Raw genomic sequence first — 18,656 nt, forward strand, 5'->3', positions numbered from 1 at the left:
AGTGAGATTTAAATTAACTACTGAACACTGCTAGAAAAGGAGCCGAGAGCTTAGCAGAGTCAGGTTTCATCCATTATCTCCTCAGTAAATTCAGCCTCAAGAATTAATGACCTCTGGGCATCGTGTGCTCCCCATACTGTTGTCAGCTGTTAAAACGCTACTTTTCTCCAAAATCAGGCCAGCAGCCCAAAAGGTTTCAGGAAGAACAATTTATAGGCAGCACTGGGCAGTAATTTGGGGCCAGTTCCATAAAAGAATTAATCTCAAGTCCCATCCAGCTCTGATTTTAGAAGCCCTAGTCCAAATCCAAGACCTGCAAGCCACTCAGTCATTTTCCATCTCGTCTGGGAAGTGCCCAAACTCTGCTGATGCTTCCACTTCTGACAGCTCTGTTCTCCAGGCACCTCAATCCCTGCTCCACGTCGCCTGAACTCCACTGCTGAGGAGCATCCTGGCAAGTCGCTGATGTCAAAAATCCCATTTCCCCTTCTTCTGGCATGTGCCCTCACCACTGCACAGCCGTTTCCAGGATATGGAGAGGCACTTCACATGAAATGATCGCAGACTTCAGGGATGGGAGAGCCTGTCATAGTCCATGAGCTGCATGACTATGGCCCAGTGGTCAGAGCTCTCAAACAGAAGTGAAAAAAATGGGGATTGCAGTTCCTGCTCTGATTAATGTTTATGCATTCATTCAACAACGGTTTCCTGTAGAAAGGTTTACGATTTAATAGCTTAAACACTCTTCTGGAGCACAGGAGGGATGGGCCTGACTCTGAGAGTTCAGGGCTGCGAATGACAAGTGGAAACACAAAGCTTTCTGCTGAGCGCATCAAGGCGTGCAAGTCCAGCCGCCGGACACTGCTCGGGGGACAGCCCATTCTTCATGACTTCCCTGCTAGCTTTTTTGTTAACAAGCCTATACGAGTGCTTTTTACGAATCCCCTTCTGAGGTCCAAAGGCCTCATATGTATGTGTGAATACATACACACATAATCATACACAAAAAGCCAGCATATCCTACCCAGGACTGCAGGTTCTGTTACAGAGCTCAGCAGAATTAACGTGCATTTATCTACGAGGCTGAAGTTTCTGGGGTTCAGCGCTTTACTCACCAAGGCCAGAGAATAACAGCAATAACTCCAGAGAAAGAAACAGTAATCCACTGGGATGCAAGGATCTCACAGGGGTAATGTACAAAGATCTTCCAGCAAACATTGCCGTGTGCCCCTAAAGCCAAAGTAAATGTGGGATGGTGTCCTTCTGGGTTGGTGAGGAAACCCAGGATGATCTCTTGTTTAATTCCCCAGCAGTGAGGAACTTGCCCCAGTAGCTAACTTATCGCCGTGCCAGAGCAGCTCTGTAACTGTGGGAGCCATGTGGGATTCAGCAATGACCCTTTGGGGAATTAAATGAGTAAACGGAATGTTCAGGCAAAGCAGCATCTCCTCTCCACCTCCCTGCCTGCCTGACACGTTTAGGTGTTTCTGCATGATTTTGAAAGGTTTCCCTTAAAAAAACATTACAAATGCAATGGGTATGAGATACAGAAGGGTTACAGTGAGCTGTACGGAATACAACTGCTTATAAAAGCAGGAGAAGTCCATTTTTTTCCCTGCAGTTTGGCAGTGAAAATCCTATTATAACTTCACATGTAGTGTTGAAGGACACTACTGTTCCTACAGTATGCCCTCAGATAAGAATCAAAGACATGGCCCAAAAAAGGAGGGTCTGGAAAAAAATCCCTTTATTTTCCCCACGTACAGGTATAAAGGGGAAGAGGAGAAGAGGTGTGCGTGCGTCGAGCATAACCTTCAGGTTACGTGGAGCGATTTTACATTAATTTTTAGTATTGCTATTTCTAGAGTGATTATCTACTTCAAGAGTATAAAAATAGCACCTAGCGCTTGAGAGGGAGGAAAGGATGATTATTTAGCATACCAAGTGTGTCTTCTGACACAAAATCTCCTATTTATCAACCCATCTTTGTACACAAGTGAGACACCCTGGTGACAATCCAGGCATATCCTCTTCCCCACTCCCTCCACACAAAGCTAACGAGCTGACTATTTCCAACTAACCGATTAGCTGGACGGTGGCTATTCAAATAGATAAGGAATAAGCCAGAAATCAACAATATTTCACAGCACAAAGTGCATACAGCTTAAATAGTTGTCTGCAATAATAATAAAAATTATTTCAAGTGTTTTATTTCCCAATAGAAAAACATTCTGTGTATTTAAAAAAAGGTTTTACATATGCAGCATGCCTTACTAGTCATTTCTCTTACACTGTTTATTATAGGAAAGGAAGAAAAGCAAAAGCTTTGCCTTTAATTAACATCCCACTACATGTTTGCTATAGAATAGCATCTTGAATACAGCTCTTAATTTTTTAAATTCATTTCATTTTTGATCACCCAACCATTTAGAGGAAAAAACAATGCATCCTCTACATGCATTTTAGTGAATCGGTCAATAAAAAGAACACTGGGAGAAAACTTCCCAGTAAAACAGTACAACACGTTGGTAGAACAGAAATATGTTCTACGTGGTACGCCTCTGAACTCATCTCAACATACCATCCTGAAATATTGTTGGACTTAAAAGCCTTCAAACAGAACTCACAGATTTTTTTTTATGTTTCTTGGCAGGAGTCCAGTGGGGCAAAGCAAGGTGCTCAGCTCCCTGGAAAGCCTATCTGTTGCCTCCTGGGGGACAAACTACAGCGTGGAAAAGAAAAGCCTCATCATCTCCCATACGATGGCGCAGAATAGGGCTGGGAAGCCCTGCGGCCATTTCGCTGGGTGTTAAGCACATGGCACGGTGTGAGATAACCCTATCTTGCTGACTGCTCGCAACAACACTGCAACAATCCCCAGCAGAGATAATCTAAAAAAGTTTGCTTGTCTGGCACTGCGCATTGGATGAGGCTTTCAACAACAACTGGGAAAGATTCTGAATTATCATAAATAACCTCGACAGTTCTTAAGTTCTGGCTTAGATTGACACTTGAAAACTGACTGCAACAGTACTGTTACAGAGAGAGCCTCCAGTCTACGCAATCGGGTCACAACGGCCAAGGAGATAACGCTGACAGGTTTGTGCTGGGAAGGAGTGTCCAGCCCTCAGCTCCCACAGGGCATGAGGTATGTTGGACGTGAGCAGCAGCGTGCTGGAATCAGCTGCTCCTTCAGTGCGCCGGTTTGACTCTCCCTGCTAACATCATCAGATTGCGCACGTCTTTGGACGAGCTTCAAGGATTTGCTCACCTAGGTTTGGGGTTTTTTAACGGATCACGCCCCAAAACCAGGCAGTCATTGGGAAGCTGTAAGAATAATCACAGGGTGTGCATGCTGGGAGGATGTCAGGCATTAAACTACATTCCGTAACGGGATATTTAAATAATGATGGAAGGAGGTCTCATCAGCATCTCAAAACAGGAAAACACGTCTCTTATTGCATAGTCTGTAACTCACCATGAAGTAACCCTGAAGGTCCCTGACATATCTGCAGAATTCTGTATGGGACAAAGTCACACGCTGAAAGCAGGGCTGCAGATTTTGACAAACTGAATACCAGCAAGCAAGAAACCAGCAAGACTAACAGAACATGTCCTTCATCTGCTTACTTTGTTCGCTGACTTCTCTGGTGTTTTCACTGTCAGGTCAGCTTGCTTTCCTTTCTTTGAAGGGGTCCTCTTTATTTTTGGTGAATGAAACTTGCCCTTCAACTTCATAGTGAACGAGGAGAGATGGGAACGCTCAGAATCTAGAAAGACACAGAAACACGTTACTGGATTAGGGTGAAGTTGTTGAAAACAGGGAAATTGTGCTACAGCATTATCTGGGAAACCAGCCTACGAAAAACATTGCAACCATGTAAATTTATTGAGTGGAACAGGATAAAAAAAAAAGGCTCTTTATTATGTTTCCAACCACAATATCACCACCATTTCCTGCTTCCCCTCGGAGGCAGCAAGGCTGAAGTGCCAAGGCAGGAACAGCAGGATTGCTGTTCCCTGCGCCTTGTAGAGAAGGAAAAACTCCTCTCTGAAAGCACTTATCTCCAGCAGGCCCCAGAGTACTTCACAAAGGAGGTAATCACTGTCCTCCTTTTGCAGATGAGGATGCTAAGTCAAGGGGATGAAGTGGCCTGTTCACACAGCAGGGGAAGGACCTGGGCTGCCTGAGCTCCTCCTCGCGGGGTCAGGAACCACCCTGGCCACGCAGGCAGCTTCAGGAAAGGAAAGCACAGGCCGACCTCACACCCTTCCCAGGCTGCTGGTCCCCAGCTCTACCTGCTTGGTAGCACTGTTCGGTTGGGGCTCCATGAAATATCTGAACAAAAACGCCAGCCCCTGTCCCTCACGGAGGGTTTCACACCAGAAGTACCAACACAAACCACGAGAACAGAAGGAACCACTTGGGCGCTGGTGCATCCCCGAAGAAGCTTAATTACAGAACTGCTCAAAGCTTTTGAAAACCGGATTTTCAAGGCTTTCTGATCATCTAAAAGCAGAAGTCTCAAAGGTTTGCAGTCGTGCCACATGCAGAATTACCGTTGCAATGTATTTTTATCTGTCCAGCCAGCAAGCTAAATAAAACTATATAAAACTAGAGAGCAATTGCAAATGTATTTTAAGCAAACAGCACTTTAATAAATGAAGGTTTAAATTGCTCTCTAGTGACCCAGATAATTCAACAGGAGACACTGAACTTATCTTTAACTACATTATCAAGAAAAGTAAGCAGTTTTGCTGCATGTTTCATTTTTCTTTTGCATTATTTGGGAATTGACTGTGCTGCCTCTACTGAGTCAAAACAGCACAGCCGCTGTACGCAGCACTGCAGCACCTCGTCTGCATGCAGCCTGCGAGCAGAACAGGCTGCTGAGTCAAACCTAGCACCCAGCAGCTAAATACCACACCAGCGCGAGCACCACTCCTAATGCTCAGAATTTACCTAACCACAGCTTGAAGGAAGGAACCTGCGCTCGTCTCCCCGTAAGGGCTGTCTCCCTGTAAACGTGTTTTCCCGATAGGGTGTTAAGACCCCGCTATTATCACCTTCACTGCAGCCAGAACTCCAGTTAGCTGGGTCCTCTGCATCCAACTTTTTCAGACGTGCTATTAATGGAAAGCTGCATCAGCACCAGTTATAATCCAGTCTGGCTGCAGACCTGTTCTCCATTTACAGGGTTCTCCGAGTTTTCTTTGTGTCATAAAGTCCCGTTTAATTCACTGGGGAGGGAGGCACTGAAAACCTTGGTCACTGCAGATAAACCCAGACATATCAATTGGCCTCTGAAGAATCACGGGCAGCAGCTGGCACCCTAACTTAGCAACAATTTACGTCATTGCTTTACATCCTCAAGGGGATCTCCAAACCTTTAAAACCTCTCCGGCTCCACAGTGTTGAAGGTCACCACTGAAAACAGCCCCTGGCTGCTGCGATAATGCTCTCGTGCTCCACAAAAGAAAAGTATTTATTTGGTACGTCGTGTGAGAATTGCTATACACGTGCAGGTATGCGTGCTTGCCAAAAGAAGTCATGGCTCAGACTTTATTTTTAAAAGAACTGGCAATTACAATAATTAACCTACAGGGAAATGACAACAAACTGCGTCTGGGTCCTCCACGGACAGCAGTGAGATGCAAACCGTCTGAGTAAGACAACGTACAGTACCTACAAAACCCTTGGTTGCTTATGGTGATTATTTAGCCTTGCAGAGACAAGAAATTAGGGAGGAAGACTTCAGAAGGTTGCAATTTCCATTCCTCCTTCCCACCAGACATCTTTGCCCAACTTTGGTAAGCACACGAGCAGTTAAAGCAGTAAGTGCGTGGTGAGGAACCTCAAAGGCGACGTCTTGTCAGGGCAGAAAGTTTCTCTTCTGCTGACAGCAGCTCCCCTTCAGCACCGCCACCAGCCTAACCACTGCCCTTCGCTCTCTTTACCTTTCTGCCACATCCAGTGCTGAATCATTTCCATGGCTGTGCTCCGAGGGGACACAAGATCTACGGAGCAAGGACAGGAACAAGTGGCTACAGCAGAATGGGAACTTCTTAGAATAGTACTAATGAAGTAAAACAGCTGACGTTTGCAAAATAATAAAGGTTATTGTGTGAACAGCCCTATGAGGCCCTACTTCGATGATCACACGTTCACACAGCTTTTTACTGCCTTTCCATCTACAATAGGCATTTTCCAGATTTCATCTGCTCGTAAGTTTCTGATGCATTTGTAGTTAAACAAATGAGTCACAAACCAGTATGCTCTTACACTCAGCTGCACACAGCACTTAAAATAGCGCTCTTCTTGTTCCAAGCACATTGCAAACATATCTATCTCACCCTCAAACAGTTGGGTCCTAACCTTATTCTGCAGATGGGAAGCAGGCGCAAAGGTGAAGCAACTTGTCTAAACAGAGCACAGAGTGAGTCAGTGATTCCGGCGCAGAATCTCTCCATTTCCAAACATCAAAATCAGGCTGCAGTCCCTGGTCCCTCTTCCGATACTCATGAGCCAAGCTGCGGAGCTCCTGTGATGATATTCAGTGAATGCCAACAGACATTCAGCATGATGGGCTTTAAGGCTTTCAAGCAGATACATCATTCAAGCACTATGAAGAGAATTTGCATTTTAATGATTTGGATGAAGCGGTATAAAAGAGAAGCTGCACTGAAATAAGAACGTATTCAAGATTGAAGGTGAAAGTGACCAAAGCTTTTACAGATGAAAAAAAGAAAAAAGCGGAGCTGTGCAAGACTTCTTAGATTGCTGACCATTGCACTGGTGTGCTTTGAGAAGCCCACTTTCTGTTCACCGCATCCCATTTAAGTACGTAACATGTCCTACGTCTGCCCAGTGAGAAGTTCAAACAGCACAGCATGCCTTCACTGATCCAATCATTTGATAACGTACACAGAGAAGAAGAAAACAGATCCATGACAGTGCTCAAAACGTTTGTCCTGTCCCTCTGCACCTTCCTGCCAGCCGACAGTAAGCAGGCTCTCAATGCAGCCTTGAGGTTGTTCCTGAGCTCGGCGTTCTGCCCACCAGAAACCACTGTCGTATTATTACTCTTTTCTCCTGGTGATGAATAAATACCCAGCAGCGTTTCACTGGAATTCCAGCACCACCTTCTGAGCTCCTCTTTCTCCTTTCTGGGGCGCAGAAGCAGGGTACCCGTACTTCTGTGCATAGTCCAAACACTGATAAGATGAATGGGAAAAGACAGGTAATAAGCTGGATGTGGTGATTTCAACCGGAATGGGGGAGAAAAAGATAGGGCTGTATCTAAGCCTTTCTGTCTCAAAGGAACCGCTGACTTCCCCATCCCCTCGTATGTCATGTCTGGACACTTTGCGGCTGCACACCACTGGAAAAAAAAATAATCCCTTCAAAATTACTTTACTACAGATTTGAGTTTCTTATTTCTGACCGGGAGTTTTAGTACGTCACCCATTTCACGGCTAATTCCATCTCCCTATTAATAAGGCTCCTGCTCTGCTGGGTTTGAACGCGCTCCAGCTGTTGAGTCACCGCCTCGCTGGGCTCAAAGCTCGTGTCCCCGAGGTGGGCCCACACACCAGACACGAGAAGCCTCGCTCGATGCCTCAGCTCGACGTGGCCCTGCCACCGGGTGCAGCCAAGGCCTTGCTGGCCGGGACACGCAGCTCCGTTGGCCACAACGTGGTCATGCTGCCCGTTGCTTTGCTGAGAGCTTGGCCTGAGGAGGAAAGAACCAGAGATTTCAAGCAGAAGGGGGTTAAGGGGCATGAGGGAACATGGATGAATCAGCTTACGTGCCTGTGTGTGAAGAAACCGGAGTGCTCCGGGGTAGGCCAACAAGTCAAAGCCCAACGGCCACACCACCGCCATGGCGAAGTGGTTGTTTCCCACTTGGGATCGAACGAACACCAGAAACGAAGCCAAAACACTCATGGTGAATCCCACCAGCCTGGCCTGGCAGCGTATTATTTACTCTGAAGTCAAACTGAAAGTTCAGCGCCGTGCAGAGCTCAGTCACTGCAGACTTTCCCGGCCGCCTCCTGCCCGAGCTGCAAGCGCCGCCGCATCTGATGGGAGCTCGCAGGGGGCGGATGAGCGAAGCCCCCTTGTCTGCCTCTGGGCTCCTTGGTAAGGTTTGTGTCACTACGGCACTGCTCGATGACAGGCAGGCTGCAATTGCACGGATGTGCCATTTAACAGTTCAACTTGGGTAGTGTTGGGATTGTATCGAATAAATAGAAAATGCAGTGTTTGTCTTAAACTACAGAACACAGTATCATACCTATCCCTCACGTGAAAAACCAAACCCTCCAGCTTCTCTCTCTCTGTGTTCACACACAGAAATCGTGCGGCTTTAGAGGAGACAAAACCTTCAAAAAGGGTTAACGTTCATTTTCCAGCTTGCACTGATTCTCCAGGCTCGTTAGAAAGAACCAAGTAGTCTAAAATCTTATCCCACAAATGGTTCCCTTTTTAAAGGCCATTTGGGTCTCTGCTGGATGCACATATTTAAAAGCTATCAGATTAAAAATAACAGAGAACATCTCTCCCAGTGTCGTAACGAAGCTATTGTGCACATTTTTAATCAAGCGCTCCTGCCATTTGTGCCACGAGTCCTTTGAACACAGAGGTGACTTATGTAATGAATTACACAACAATGCCCATTAAAACGGCATTTGTTCCCTTGGGCACAGCTCGATCATTTGTGGAAGACAAAAGGCAAGTTGCAAGGCTTCAACTTAAACCCTCGCTGACAGGGACTTTAAGGGTTCAGAAGCAAAAGGGAAAAAATAATGAGAGAGAGTTGAAAACGACCTTTCTGCTGGTGCTGCAGCGCACTACTGAACGAGGCAGCAGCGATGGGGATGGGTTCCTGCTCCCCCAGACCCAACGCTGCTGCCAGGAAAACAAGGGGACAATCAGTTCACAACAGACAGGTAAGAGTTACTGACTATAACTGCAAAATACACTGCAAAGCACGGATCTGTAAAGATTTTAGATGAACATTACTGGAATTCCCAGCCACCTTCCTTCCACCTTAGCTTTGAGCAAAGGGCTTATCTAATGGGCACTTGTAAGTACACAGAGCTGTGGGGCCTTTGCCCTAACTGAAGGCTCTCCTGTAATGCAAACACTAAAATAAGAACAAATAAAGGAAAACCGAAGCCTCTGAGCTTTGCAGAAACGTTGCTCTAACCAGAAACTCCCCGAGCATCCTCCAGCAGCTGAGCCCCTCCGCAGAGGAACTGACAGAAGGACGGACCTGAAGCTCATCGGCGTGCTGAGGACAACGCAGGGCTAAGGCAGGGGCCCCTTTCCAGTCCTTTCGTGGTGGAGGGCGTCTCTGTCTTTCTTGAGACACAAAGTTCCAGCCTGTCACCGCCTGTGCACGATGACGGAGAGGAAGCACGAGGCCTCCAAGGAGGGTGAAAGGAACAGAAAAGGAGGGGAAACCCAGACACACTCTTGGCTTTCGCACCTGCCCCGCACCGCTCAGTTCTCCATCAGCAGCTTTCTGCCACATTTCACGCCCCCTTTCTCAAAAGTCCTAGGGATGGTTTAGAAGCCTAAAGATGCTGATACGCAGCACTTGCGTAATGCTCCGTGTTCTCAAAAGGATGAGCTGAGATCCTGAACAAAGAGGAGACAGAACAGAATTTAAATATTCTGTTAGTGAATTTATCCGGAGACCAAAAAAAGACCCGGTAAGGGATTCAGAAAGACAAAAAGGAAAAAAAAAAAAGGGAGGGTCCCGCGTCAATCAGGAAGCGTGCCCACCCTAACCTTTGTACCCTAGGTGGAGCCGGTCCTGAACTGCTCCAAGGCCCTCTCCAGGGAATTTGTTTGCTAGGAGCGCGGCCAGGTTTTGGAGGAAAACGGCAGAGGAGGGGCAGCCTGAGAATCAAACAATAGCTCTCGAGAGCTGGAGAAACTTTTCCTTTAACATCACGTCACCTTCGAAGCAGCCAGCGTTTGGAAGCGGAAAGACCGACTGCCCTTTTTCTTTTTTGGCAACATTACAGTGAATGAGCATAAACCAGCGAGCATTAATGATGTGCAATGACAGCACACAAACTTCTATGGAAAAGGGAGGCTCAGTTCCCTCTCAGCTGGCCGGGCTCTGCTCAGTGACTCACAGGCTTCATTATTTTTTATGCCGCCCTCTGGGGCCTCCAGAGGAAGCAAAACATTTTTATTTGTCAGAGAGCACATTTTTATTTTGATTTTTTTTTTTTTCTAAGCAACCATGAATGAGACATCTCCAGCTGCAGCAACCTCATGTGGAAAGAGCTCGCAGTGTTTGCAAGGGAACTGGGAGGCACACAGGGCAGCTTATCAATTCAGCCACGTTTCCCGACTGCAGCAGAAAGGATTGGATCAGTCAACAGCATGAACTTTATGGTGCGTTAGTGGTACAGCTCTTCTTCCTTCCAGCTGCGTGTTTGGAGGCAAATCTTCCGTGAGGAAGAGAGGATGCACGACACCAAGCAGCGAGCTCGGAGCAGCTCGTAGGGTTACCTCCTCGTCCTCTTTGAGCCTGAAATGTTTCAGAGTAGAGGAATCACCTTGCATGCAGACGCACAAACTAGGAATCCTTTAGCTGCTGAAAACTGCTACGCTGCCCTGCTGGTTTGCAGGAAAAAAAAAGAAAAAAAAACAACAAAGTTACGATTAATCGAACAAGGAAGGAATTTATGGGAACGGAACTTTGCTACCCAAGCTCAGTTTCCTCCAGCACACCAAAGCTTTGAGACTTCTTTCTGCAAGATGCTGTAATTTATTGATAAGCGGCAGTCGGGACTTCTGCTCTGCTTTATCTGACAGAGTCTCTCCAGCAGACTGGTTCCCTATCAGCTCGCAAGCAGAAACGCTGCCGTTTACCCAATCACTAGCAAACCTTTGTGCGGCATCTGGCGAGTCTCTGGTAATTTCCCATTTAAGTACTGATTTTGCACAGCCCTGCGAGCCCGAGAGAGCTAATGGGATTACGGCACTGGTAACACGACTCGTGGCTCCCCTGTGCCAGCAGCGCTGAAACAACACAAGAGCCGAGCAGCCTCCAACATCAACAGGACTGCCGGGGTCCACGCTCACCCTGGTCTGTGCAGAGAAACCACTGAGGCTGCTAACTAAACATTTAGTTTTAAATTGGAAAAATAAAAGAGAATCCAGCTACAGGGCCTAGATTCTGCGTTACTTCAGCAAGCAGCTCTGAACGCCGAAGTCACAACGGTTGCAAGGGAGTCTGTGTTCACCAACCATGACTTAATATGGGGTCCGTGGGCATCCCCACTCGTCTCACGGCTTTATGAGGATACAGTCATGACAGTGATTCAGGCATCTAAAAATAAAGCCCTGCAGGCTCCAGTATGCCTGTGCACTACCTGAGTCACTCCGTGCTGCAGGGAGCGTGTGAGCCACAGCTAAATCGTTTCATTCAGCTGCTGCCACGGCCCAGCAAAAAGCCCCGCCACCCAGCTCAGCTTCAACTCTGCCTCCCCTCTTCTCGTTTTACATCTACACTCTTCCCACATTGAAAAAAATCTTTGCTAGACTTTGTGTTTCAGTCGGACGGCTGCTGGCTTCGAAACTCAGCCCTGAGAAGCTGTAAGCCGGTGTTGCTGGAGCTGTTTATCCATCTCCAAGGTGACAGAAAGTCGTCACCCGCGCTCTCCAGGACAGCGAGAACCACCGCGTTATTTTAGATGCTTTAGGGAAAAGCCTAATTGCTCACAACCTGCCCGCAGGTTCAAAAGCTGAAAAACAAGGTCGTAAATGAGTCTTGAGTTCGCGTTGGTCCCACAGCACCAGTTTTGAATGGGAAACAACTCAGCCTTCTCTCATCCTTGGAGAGAAACCTCAGCTCCCATTCATTAGGCGATGGAAAAGAAAAGCTGGCTCGGATCTGCCTGACACAATTTCCAGTTGCTTTGGACACTGCTAATTATAGTCATTTTATTTTTGACCTCTGATTACAGACTCTTTACACATTCAGCCTGAACTGCAAAGCTAACCCTTGTTTTCCAGTAGGCTTGGGAGTAACCTCACACACTGCCCAAAAGGCACTCCCCACGCTCCTCTGGGCTGCGCTCAAGAACTAAGATCAAAACATGGAAAATATGTGCTTAAACACGCTCGATTTTATTTCCTTCTTTAGTGAGTGCCGTAGATTAAGGGCAGCAGTCCAGGTGAGAACGTGATGTAAGCTCTTTTCCATGAATGCTAGGAGATGAGCTAACTCCTCGCTTCTCCCTGTTCTGACTAGCGCCGTGTCCCCGGGGCTCAGATGCTGAAAAGCAGATATTGGGTTCTGTCAGATCAAACAAGCCTGCACAGCTCCACCACACCGTGCTGGGGGCTCCCATTTCTGCAAGGGAAAGACAGCTAAGTCTCAGGAACCGGGCCAGCACCACCTCCTGAAGCAGCACTGCGAGACCGGTGTAAACTTCCCTAATATTGCCTACCCCACAAAAGCCGGCGCAGGAGGGCTATGCAAATGGCTCGCCTTTGAAGCGCTCCGTGCTGCTGCCCCAAAGGGCCAGCTCTCCAGCTCCAGCGTGCGTGCAAGGTGATAGAGCAGCACTGCAGGTGTGAGATTTCTGATGTAACCAGGTCAGAAGCTGCTCTCGCACTGCTGTTGTGCTGCTTCCACCAAGGGTTAAGAAGCTGCAGGCCACAGCCTCAGCTCTGCGCCCTATTCTGCACCTGATAGGATCTGCAAACAAACCACTGCTTTTATTGCCTGCCTACAGGCAGTAGGAAATTTTAGTCTTCTATAAGCACAATTTGAAACATCAGTGCCTCCAGCAAAGGGAAACCAAGATGTTAATTGAACTGAGCAGCCCAGGAGGAAGAGGAAATACTAACCCTCATCTTCGTTAGCTGCAGGATTAGCACATACCTGGGCCGTGGTAGGAAACATAAGGTAGCTGAAGCAGTCTAAGCGAGGTGTCCACCTTTCACACCACTACACATAAACATTAAAAGGTGCTTCAGCAGTGAACAGTCCTTTGTGGCAATTCCACTTCACCCTACCTCCCCTTGCCTGAATTAAAACTGCCTGCTCACATCACTCCCACAGATAACAGGTTTCAAAGCGAAGGCTACAAATACCTGCAGCCCTCCTCGGTCTTCTCAGCAAATCCAGACTTTAAAACAAGCAAAATATATTTTTTAAAAAGATACAGAGCAGCGAACTTGCGCAGAGGCAAACCCGTACAAGCGTCAGCAGCAGCACTGCAGGAATCTGAAGAAATACATGCTGACTTCAACACAATCAAGCCTTTTGAAGCCTTGAGGCCTCGCTAGCATGGAAACACTAGAGTTCTACTTGTTAATTTAGCGCTGAAGAAAAAGCAGCTATTTCCCAGCTCTTTCCGAGTATTACGTTGCCTAATGCGGTGACGAGTCTGAAAACCCACTTAAGAAGGGGACAGCTGAGCCTTAGTTCACTGGAGCTTAATTCTTTGCTCGAATGCAACCTTATTTCTTGTAATCACCCTGGCTGTCTGTATTTAAGCAGTTCCTGGAAATTACCGAAAGTGGGCCCTACTAAGAACCAGTTTCTAATTTTTAATGAGCTCCCAGTTACCGATACAGGAAGTCAGCTTGCATTTCAAGAAGAAACACCTTTAGTGCTAACATACAGCAAAGAGGGTGATAGGTAAAGGGAGCTAAGACAAGACCTGTAGTTTACCAAAACCAGCGCTGGCCCTTATCTCAGCATCTCCTTGCACTCCATGCTGAAACAATTCTTTTATCAGTGAACGAATCTGGAATTCCCAGCTCCGGGAGCGAGGTTTTACCAGCAGCCCCTTCCCTCGGCTATCACACCCCATGCGGAGCAGGGCGTCAGGTTTCAGAAGCGAGCTCCTGCCCCAGGGACGTACCTGCCACCAAGGCACAGGGCGAGCATGTTTAAAGGCCGCGATCCACTCCACATGAAAAAGCATGTTTCAAAGCCCCCTGCCCAGATTACGCGGCAGAGAGACTTTAGGAATCTATAAATAAGAAATAACTTCCTACGGTACTTAGATTTTATTTCGGTTTTGACGAAGCAGCGAAACCACAACTGCCAAAGCTATTTACATCTCTGCAAAACAACGGGCAACCGCCTGGCGATCCCGCTGACCAGAGCCGAAAGGTGAATCGATAATGATTTCAGCTGGCGGTACGACAAGCAGTATTTTGGGAGCTCACTTGGTCCGTTTGGCAAGCGAGGAGCAGTCTGCCAGGAGGAACTTCGGCCCACGAGTCCCCAGGATGTGCGCGGGGTCTGCCGGTCCCAGGTCGGGCCACGCTCCAGCGCATCAGAGAGCGCTTGCTTTTCCATCGGGGTAAGCCTGGTGCTTTGTCAGAGCTTTAGCCTGATTAGCTTCGTGCTCTTTCGGTGTCAAACTTGCTCTTTCAGTGACATACTGACTTCTGCAGCGGATTTAGCGTTTCACGGCAGCTGGGCTCCAACAGACACAAAGGCGTGTTTATGAAAACATCTCTGGTGCCGTTCTTACAGGGGTAAATACCTCCCAGACCTGCATTTAACCTCACCATCTGATAACGCACGACCACCCCGCACAAGATGCAGCTGTCCCAAGGGAAACTGTACTTCCCCCCTCAGAAACCGAGAGCCTTCAACTGGGTCCAGCCAACGAGCCAAAACAAAAAATAAATCAGAATCACGCTGCGGTGTGGCGACAAGAAAGCCTGTAAACCATCCACCACCTACAACGCCGCAACAACGGACTTTGTAGGATCCATGTTTAATAATTCCCTTCTGCAGTGTATGAAGCATCCAGGGCTAAGCTTTGTGGCAGCCTAGCTAAATATTATAGCTTTGTAATTGCTACCTAATATCTCATGAATTAAAAAGTATTTATGCCTGGGATAGTATCTCTCTAGGACACTGCAATAAGGGAAAAAGGGGGGGGGGGCACTGCTAGCCCACAGACCTTGACATTTTCTCCATTCTTATCTGACGATTCACGGCGTGCACATGAAGAGGAATAAAGAAGGAGGAAGAGGAGGAGATGGGGTGCTGCTCGGCAGTAGTCCTGTACCGTGGGAGGGGGGTGCGAGCAGCCGAATGCTGCAACCATCGGCTGCGGGACCTCAGCAAACACCTGCTCCCCGCAAGGAGCACTCTCCTGCTACGCCCTGCACGGTCTCACGGCAAGATTTCAGATCCGAGCTCAGACCTCGTTTATTTTAGTATACATTTTGGGGAAGCTCCCCTTTCCTCTCCGCCCTGTTTACAGACTTACCCTACAAAATCAGCTTGCCTCCCTCCCCAGTTCAGGAGATAAGCGTCCCCCAGTTGCCCTCCGTGTACTCATTAACTCTGCTCTGATGCTCAGCAAGTAACGCTCAGCTACATCCACTTCGGAACTGCTGATTCCTGTAGAAGAATGACAGATGGAAGGTATCTTTCCCACTCTGTTTTTGGCAACTCTGCACTCAGGAAAGTCTTTGAATGCACTAAATGTGCCATCATTCTTCATTAACCTGAAAACCAACGACGTATCTTACGCAGTACTGCAAAACACGAAAAAGTCTCAAAAAAAATCTGGAAGATGCACGTTGACTTGGGAAAACCTGCTTCACAAAAATACGGTAAGAGCCCCGAGTTCCTCCAGAGAAGACTCCTACAGCCTCTGTGACTTGGAACACCACAGAACATTTCCACATCCATCCTGAGCATTGTATCGTACACAAGCCATAGATCTAAAAAGCTCTCAACAAAACTGCCTGATTGCTATTTTATTTAAAAACCTAAGCGAAACACTGCATATAGCAGTCACAACATTACAGTATGAAGCTGAACCCATTCATATGGAAACTTTGAAAGAAGCCCCTCAAAGAAGATGTTTTCAACGGGGATTCAATCACTTATAAAAGAGAATTAAAAATCTATAGAAAATGCTTCCTTGACTTCAATACGTCAAGCACAGTGAGGATAATTTGCTATTCGCGGGCAGAGAACGGAGCAGGAGAAGAGCTGAGCTGTTTTTCTGGCAGCTGTAAGAATCTATACTTCAAGGGAGATCACTTGAAACCATCATACACCAGTAATTTATCATGATAAAATGTAATAATGCTCAAAGCCACAAGAACCTTACAATTTAGACTTCCAAATGAAAGGGCTTTTCCACCCAGGTAAGTCGATTCAAATCGAGGCGAGGGCTGAGAACACAAGCCTCGCATTCCCAGTTAACTTCCTATTGTATATGGGTTTTGTTTGGAAAAAAACTGTACATTGCAAAGTGGATTATGCTAATTAGGAGACAAATCGGCAATAAAAGGAAATATTTGGGTAATTCTCATATATATGGGAAGCTGTTTCTTAGATAAAAAGATCAAGGTCAGCTTTGCTGAACAGAAGTAGCTGACAAACCTCCAAGGAGGAGATTTTTCTTGCAGGCACTCTCCCTAGCACCCAGTGGCCTGTTCACCAAAGTTTTGCGCGTGCTTCTTCTTTTCCCCTAAAGAACATCACCGTTTGTAAGAGCATTTGTATTTATTCTTTTCTGTTTCTTTAAGGGACACTCCTGTGGTCTGATAAGGAATCAGGAAACCAGAGGAACTAAACCCATTCCTTCACAACATAAAACCAACGTATTCTATTGTGAAGGAAATCCATGGTTTATGCTCTCCTGTTAAGATCCAAGTCTAAATCTGTAAAACCATCCAACCAAGAAGCGCCAGTTCTACTGAAATACTTTGCCCCTTCACACATCCAGTGGAAGGCAAATCAACTGCAGACCTAGCAGCAGAGCTCTGGGATTTCGTTAAGACTTCAGGCTGAATTCAGCCTAACCTACCACCAAACAGGCACCTAGGAATTTACACAGGAATTTGCAGAATGTTTCTTTCACCCCTTTAATGTCAAATCCGCCACCTCTGTGCCTCTGAAATGACTGCGTGGTGGTTTTTCATTTTATGCAGCCATAAATTCATGGCATAAAAGGATAAGCTGTGGGTAGTCAGAGCAACTGACACTAGCCATCAGGCACGTGAAGAGCTAATGCAGAACAGATGTAAAAACACGTCACTGTTGGTGGCAGACCTACCTGGGGGATGGCAGCTCGATTCCTGATGTCACCGTGACTGACAACAGAGGACAAAAGGACTAACCACGATCCCGAGGCCGCACAATATTCCTGTAATCTGCTGGAAGCGTGCGCTGCCAGTCACCGGGCAGCAGGTAGTAAACGGTTTGGCGAAGCTGTCCAAGCAATAATCAGGTGACTGGAAAGAAACAACCGATGCTCACAGCAACGAGCCCGCACAATCAATCTCGCCATCCGTAACAAGCTCTCCAGATGTAACAGTATGGATGCTTACGGTCGTTCTCAACATTTTGAACCAAGAAACCGTTCCCTTATAGTCTTAATTAGCTCCCACAGCAAGACGGATTGGGGATTTGGTGTCTCCATAAATTCTCACTGGCAGAGGATAAAGAAACATTACTCTTCCAACCTTACATTTACCAGGCTTATGTCATACAATCAGTAGCCAAACCAGAGTGTAATAAGGAGAGATCTATTTGGAAACAATATTTTGTCTGGAGAAAAAACACCATGTTCATCATAATACCCATAAATCACTTTATTTACAGATTACAGCTTGGGGACTCAGGGCCGATTTGGTGATGGGATTTCTCTTCTGTTTGCATCGTATCAGCACCTGCTCTCTTCACGTGAAAACAAAAAGCTTCCCAAGGACACTACAGCACTTTCCCTGAACCACCCATATCCCCCAAAGTCTGCCTAGCTTGGTTGGTTATAAATACAACACATTTTGCAGCAATTCCTATCGTTTTAGTATTGAAAGTATTCAGCTGAGTGTTTTCAGCACTGACCACTGGAGCAGCTCTCGTTCAACAAATGTAAAACGCTTCTTTATTGGGAAAGCTGAGGTCAAATGCTCCAGGATTTCCTTCAGAAGGTGATCACGAGGCAAAGCGATGGGCACGCAAGGTGAATAGGAGCAAGTAGAGTCAAAGGTACGCCTTCCTCCCAGTAGACTTGTTTCTGCTGTTCAATTATACTGGGGCAGACATCATTAGTTAAAGGATTTTCACACACCTAAGGAGCCGAGCCCGGCAGTGATTTTTTTTTAACATAACCATTTTACTCCTATACACTTTACTCCTTTTGAAGAGGAGATCTGATTGTGCCGTGGTGCTGTATCATGAAACAATCATCTCCAAGATAAAAGGTAACAGCCAAGCACGAGGAAAATCACAACAGGAAGGAATTATAGCCCAGATATGAGAGGAAACTGCCTGCAGAGCATGCTAGGGGGTACGCAGACCCCACTTATTGCAAATAAGATTTCAGATTGAGTTTTGCAGGTCTAATCTGAAATACAGTCATAATATTCTGGGGGGTAAACAGCTCCAGAGAGCAGCTCTGGTTCAGGACGAGGCTTCTACCAAATCACCATCACCTTAATTCACATCTTCTGGATGTCTGCTAACACAAGGATCTTTTATTATCTTAACGTCAGCCTTCCCATTTTATCTCCATAGAAGCACAACCCAGAAAGGGAATTCCAGAGTTCAAGCCAGTGCTCTTGCTGCATCTTAAAAATCACAGCACAACCATTAGACAAAAGGGACTGGATGAAAAACAAGGGAAAA

General features: G+C 46.7%; 1 protein-coding gene across 9 annotated transcripts in view; it reads right to left on the reverse strand.

Moving 5' to 3' along the window:
• The window catches only part of RAPGEF1 (Rap guanine nucleotide exchange factor 1), an 83,352-nt gene that overhangs the window by 48,057 nt on the left and 16,639 nt on the right, over positions 1 to 18,656 (reverse strand). For all 9 annotated transcript variants that reach the window (XM_035341295.1, XM_035341300.1, XM_035341299.1 and 6 more), the window contains one exon: positions 3,631 to 3,770. In XM_035341295.1, the coding sequence (XP_035197186.1) occupies positions 3,631 to 3,770 (140 nt within the window). The remainder of the gene's footprint in view (positions 1 to 3,630; positions 3,771 to 18,656) is intronic.

This window comes from Oxyura jamaicensis, chromosome 17, assembly GCF_011077185.1.
Source record: "Oxyura jamaicensis isolate SHBP4307 breed ruddy duck chromosome 17, BPBGC_Ojam_1.0, whole genome shotgun sequence".
NCBI classification, from domain to species: Eukaryota; Metazoa; Chordata; class Aves; order Anseriformes; family Anatidae; genus Oxyura; species Oxyura jamaicensis.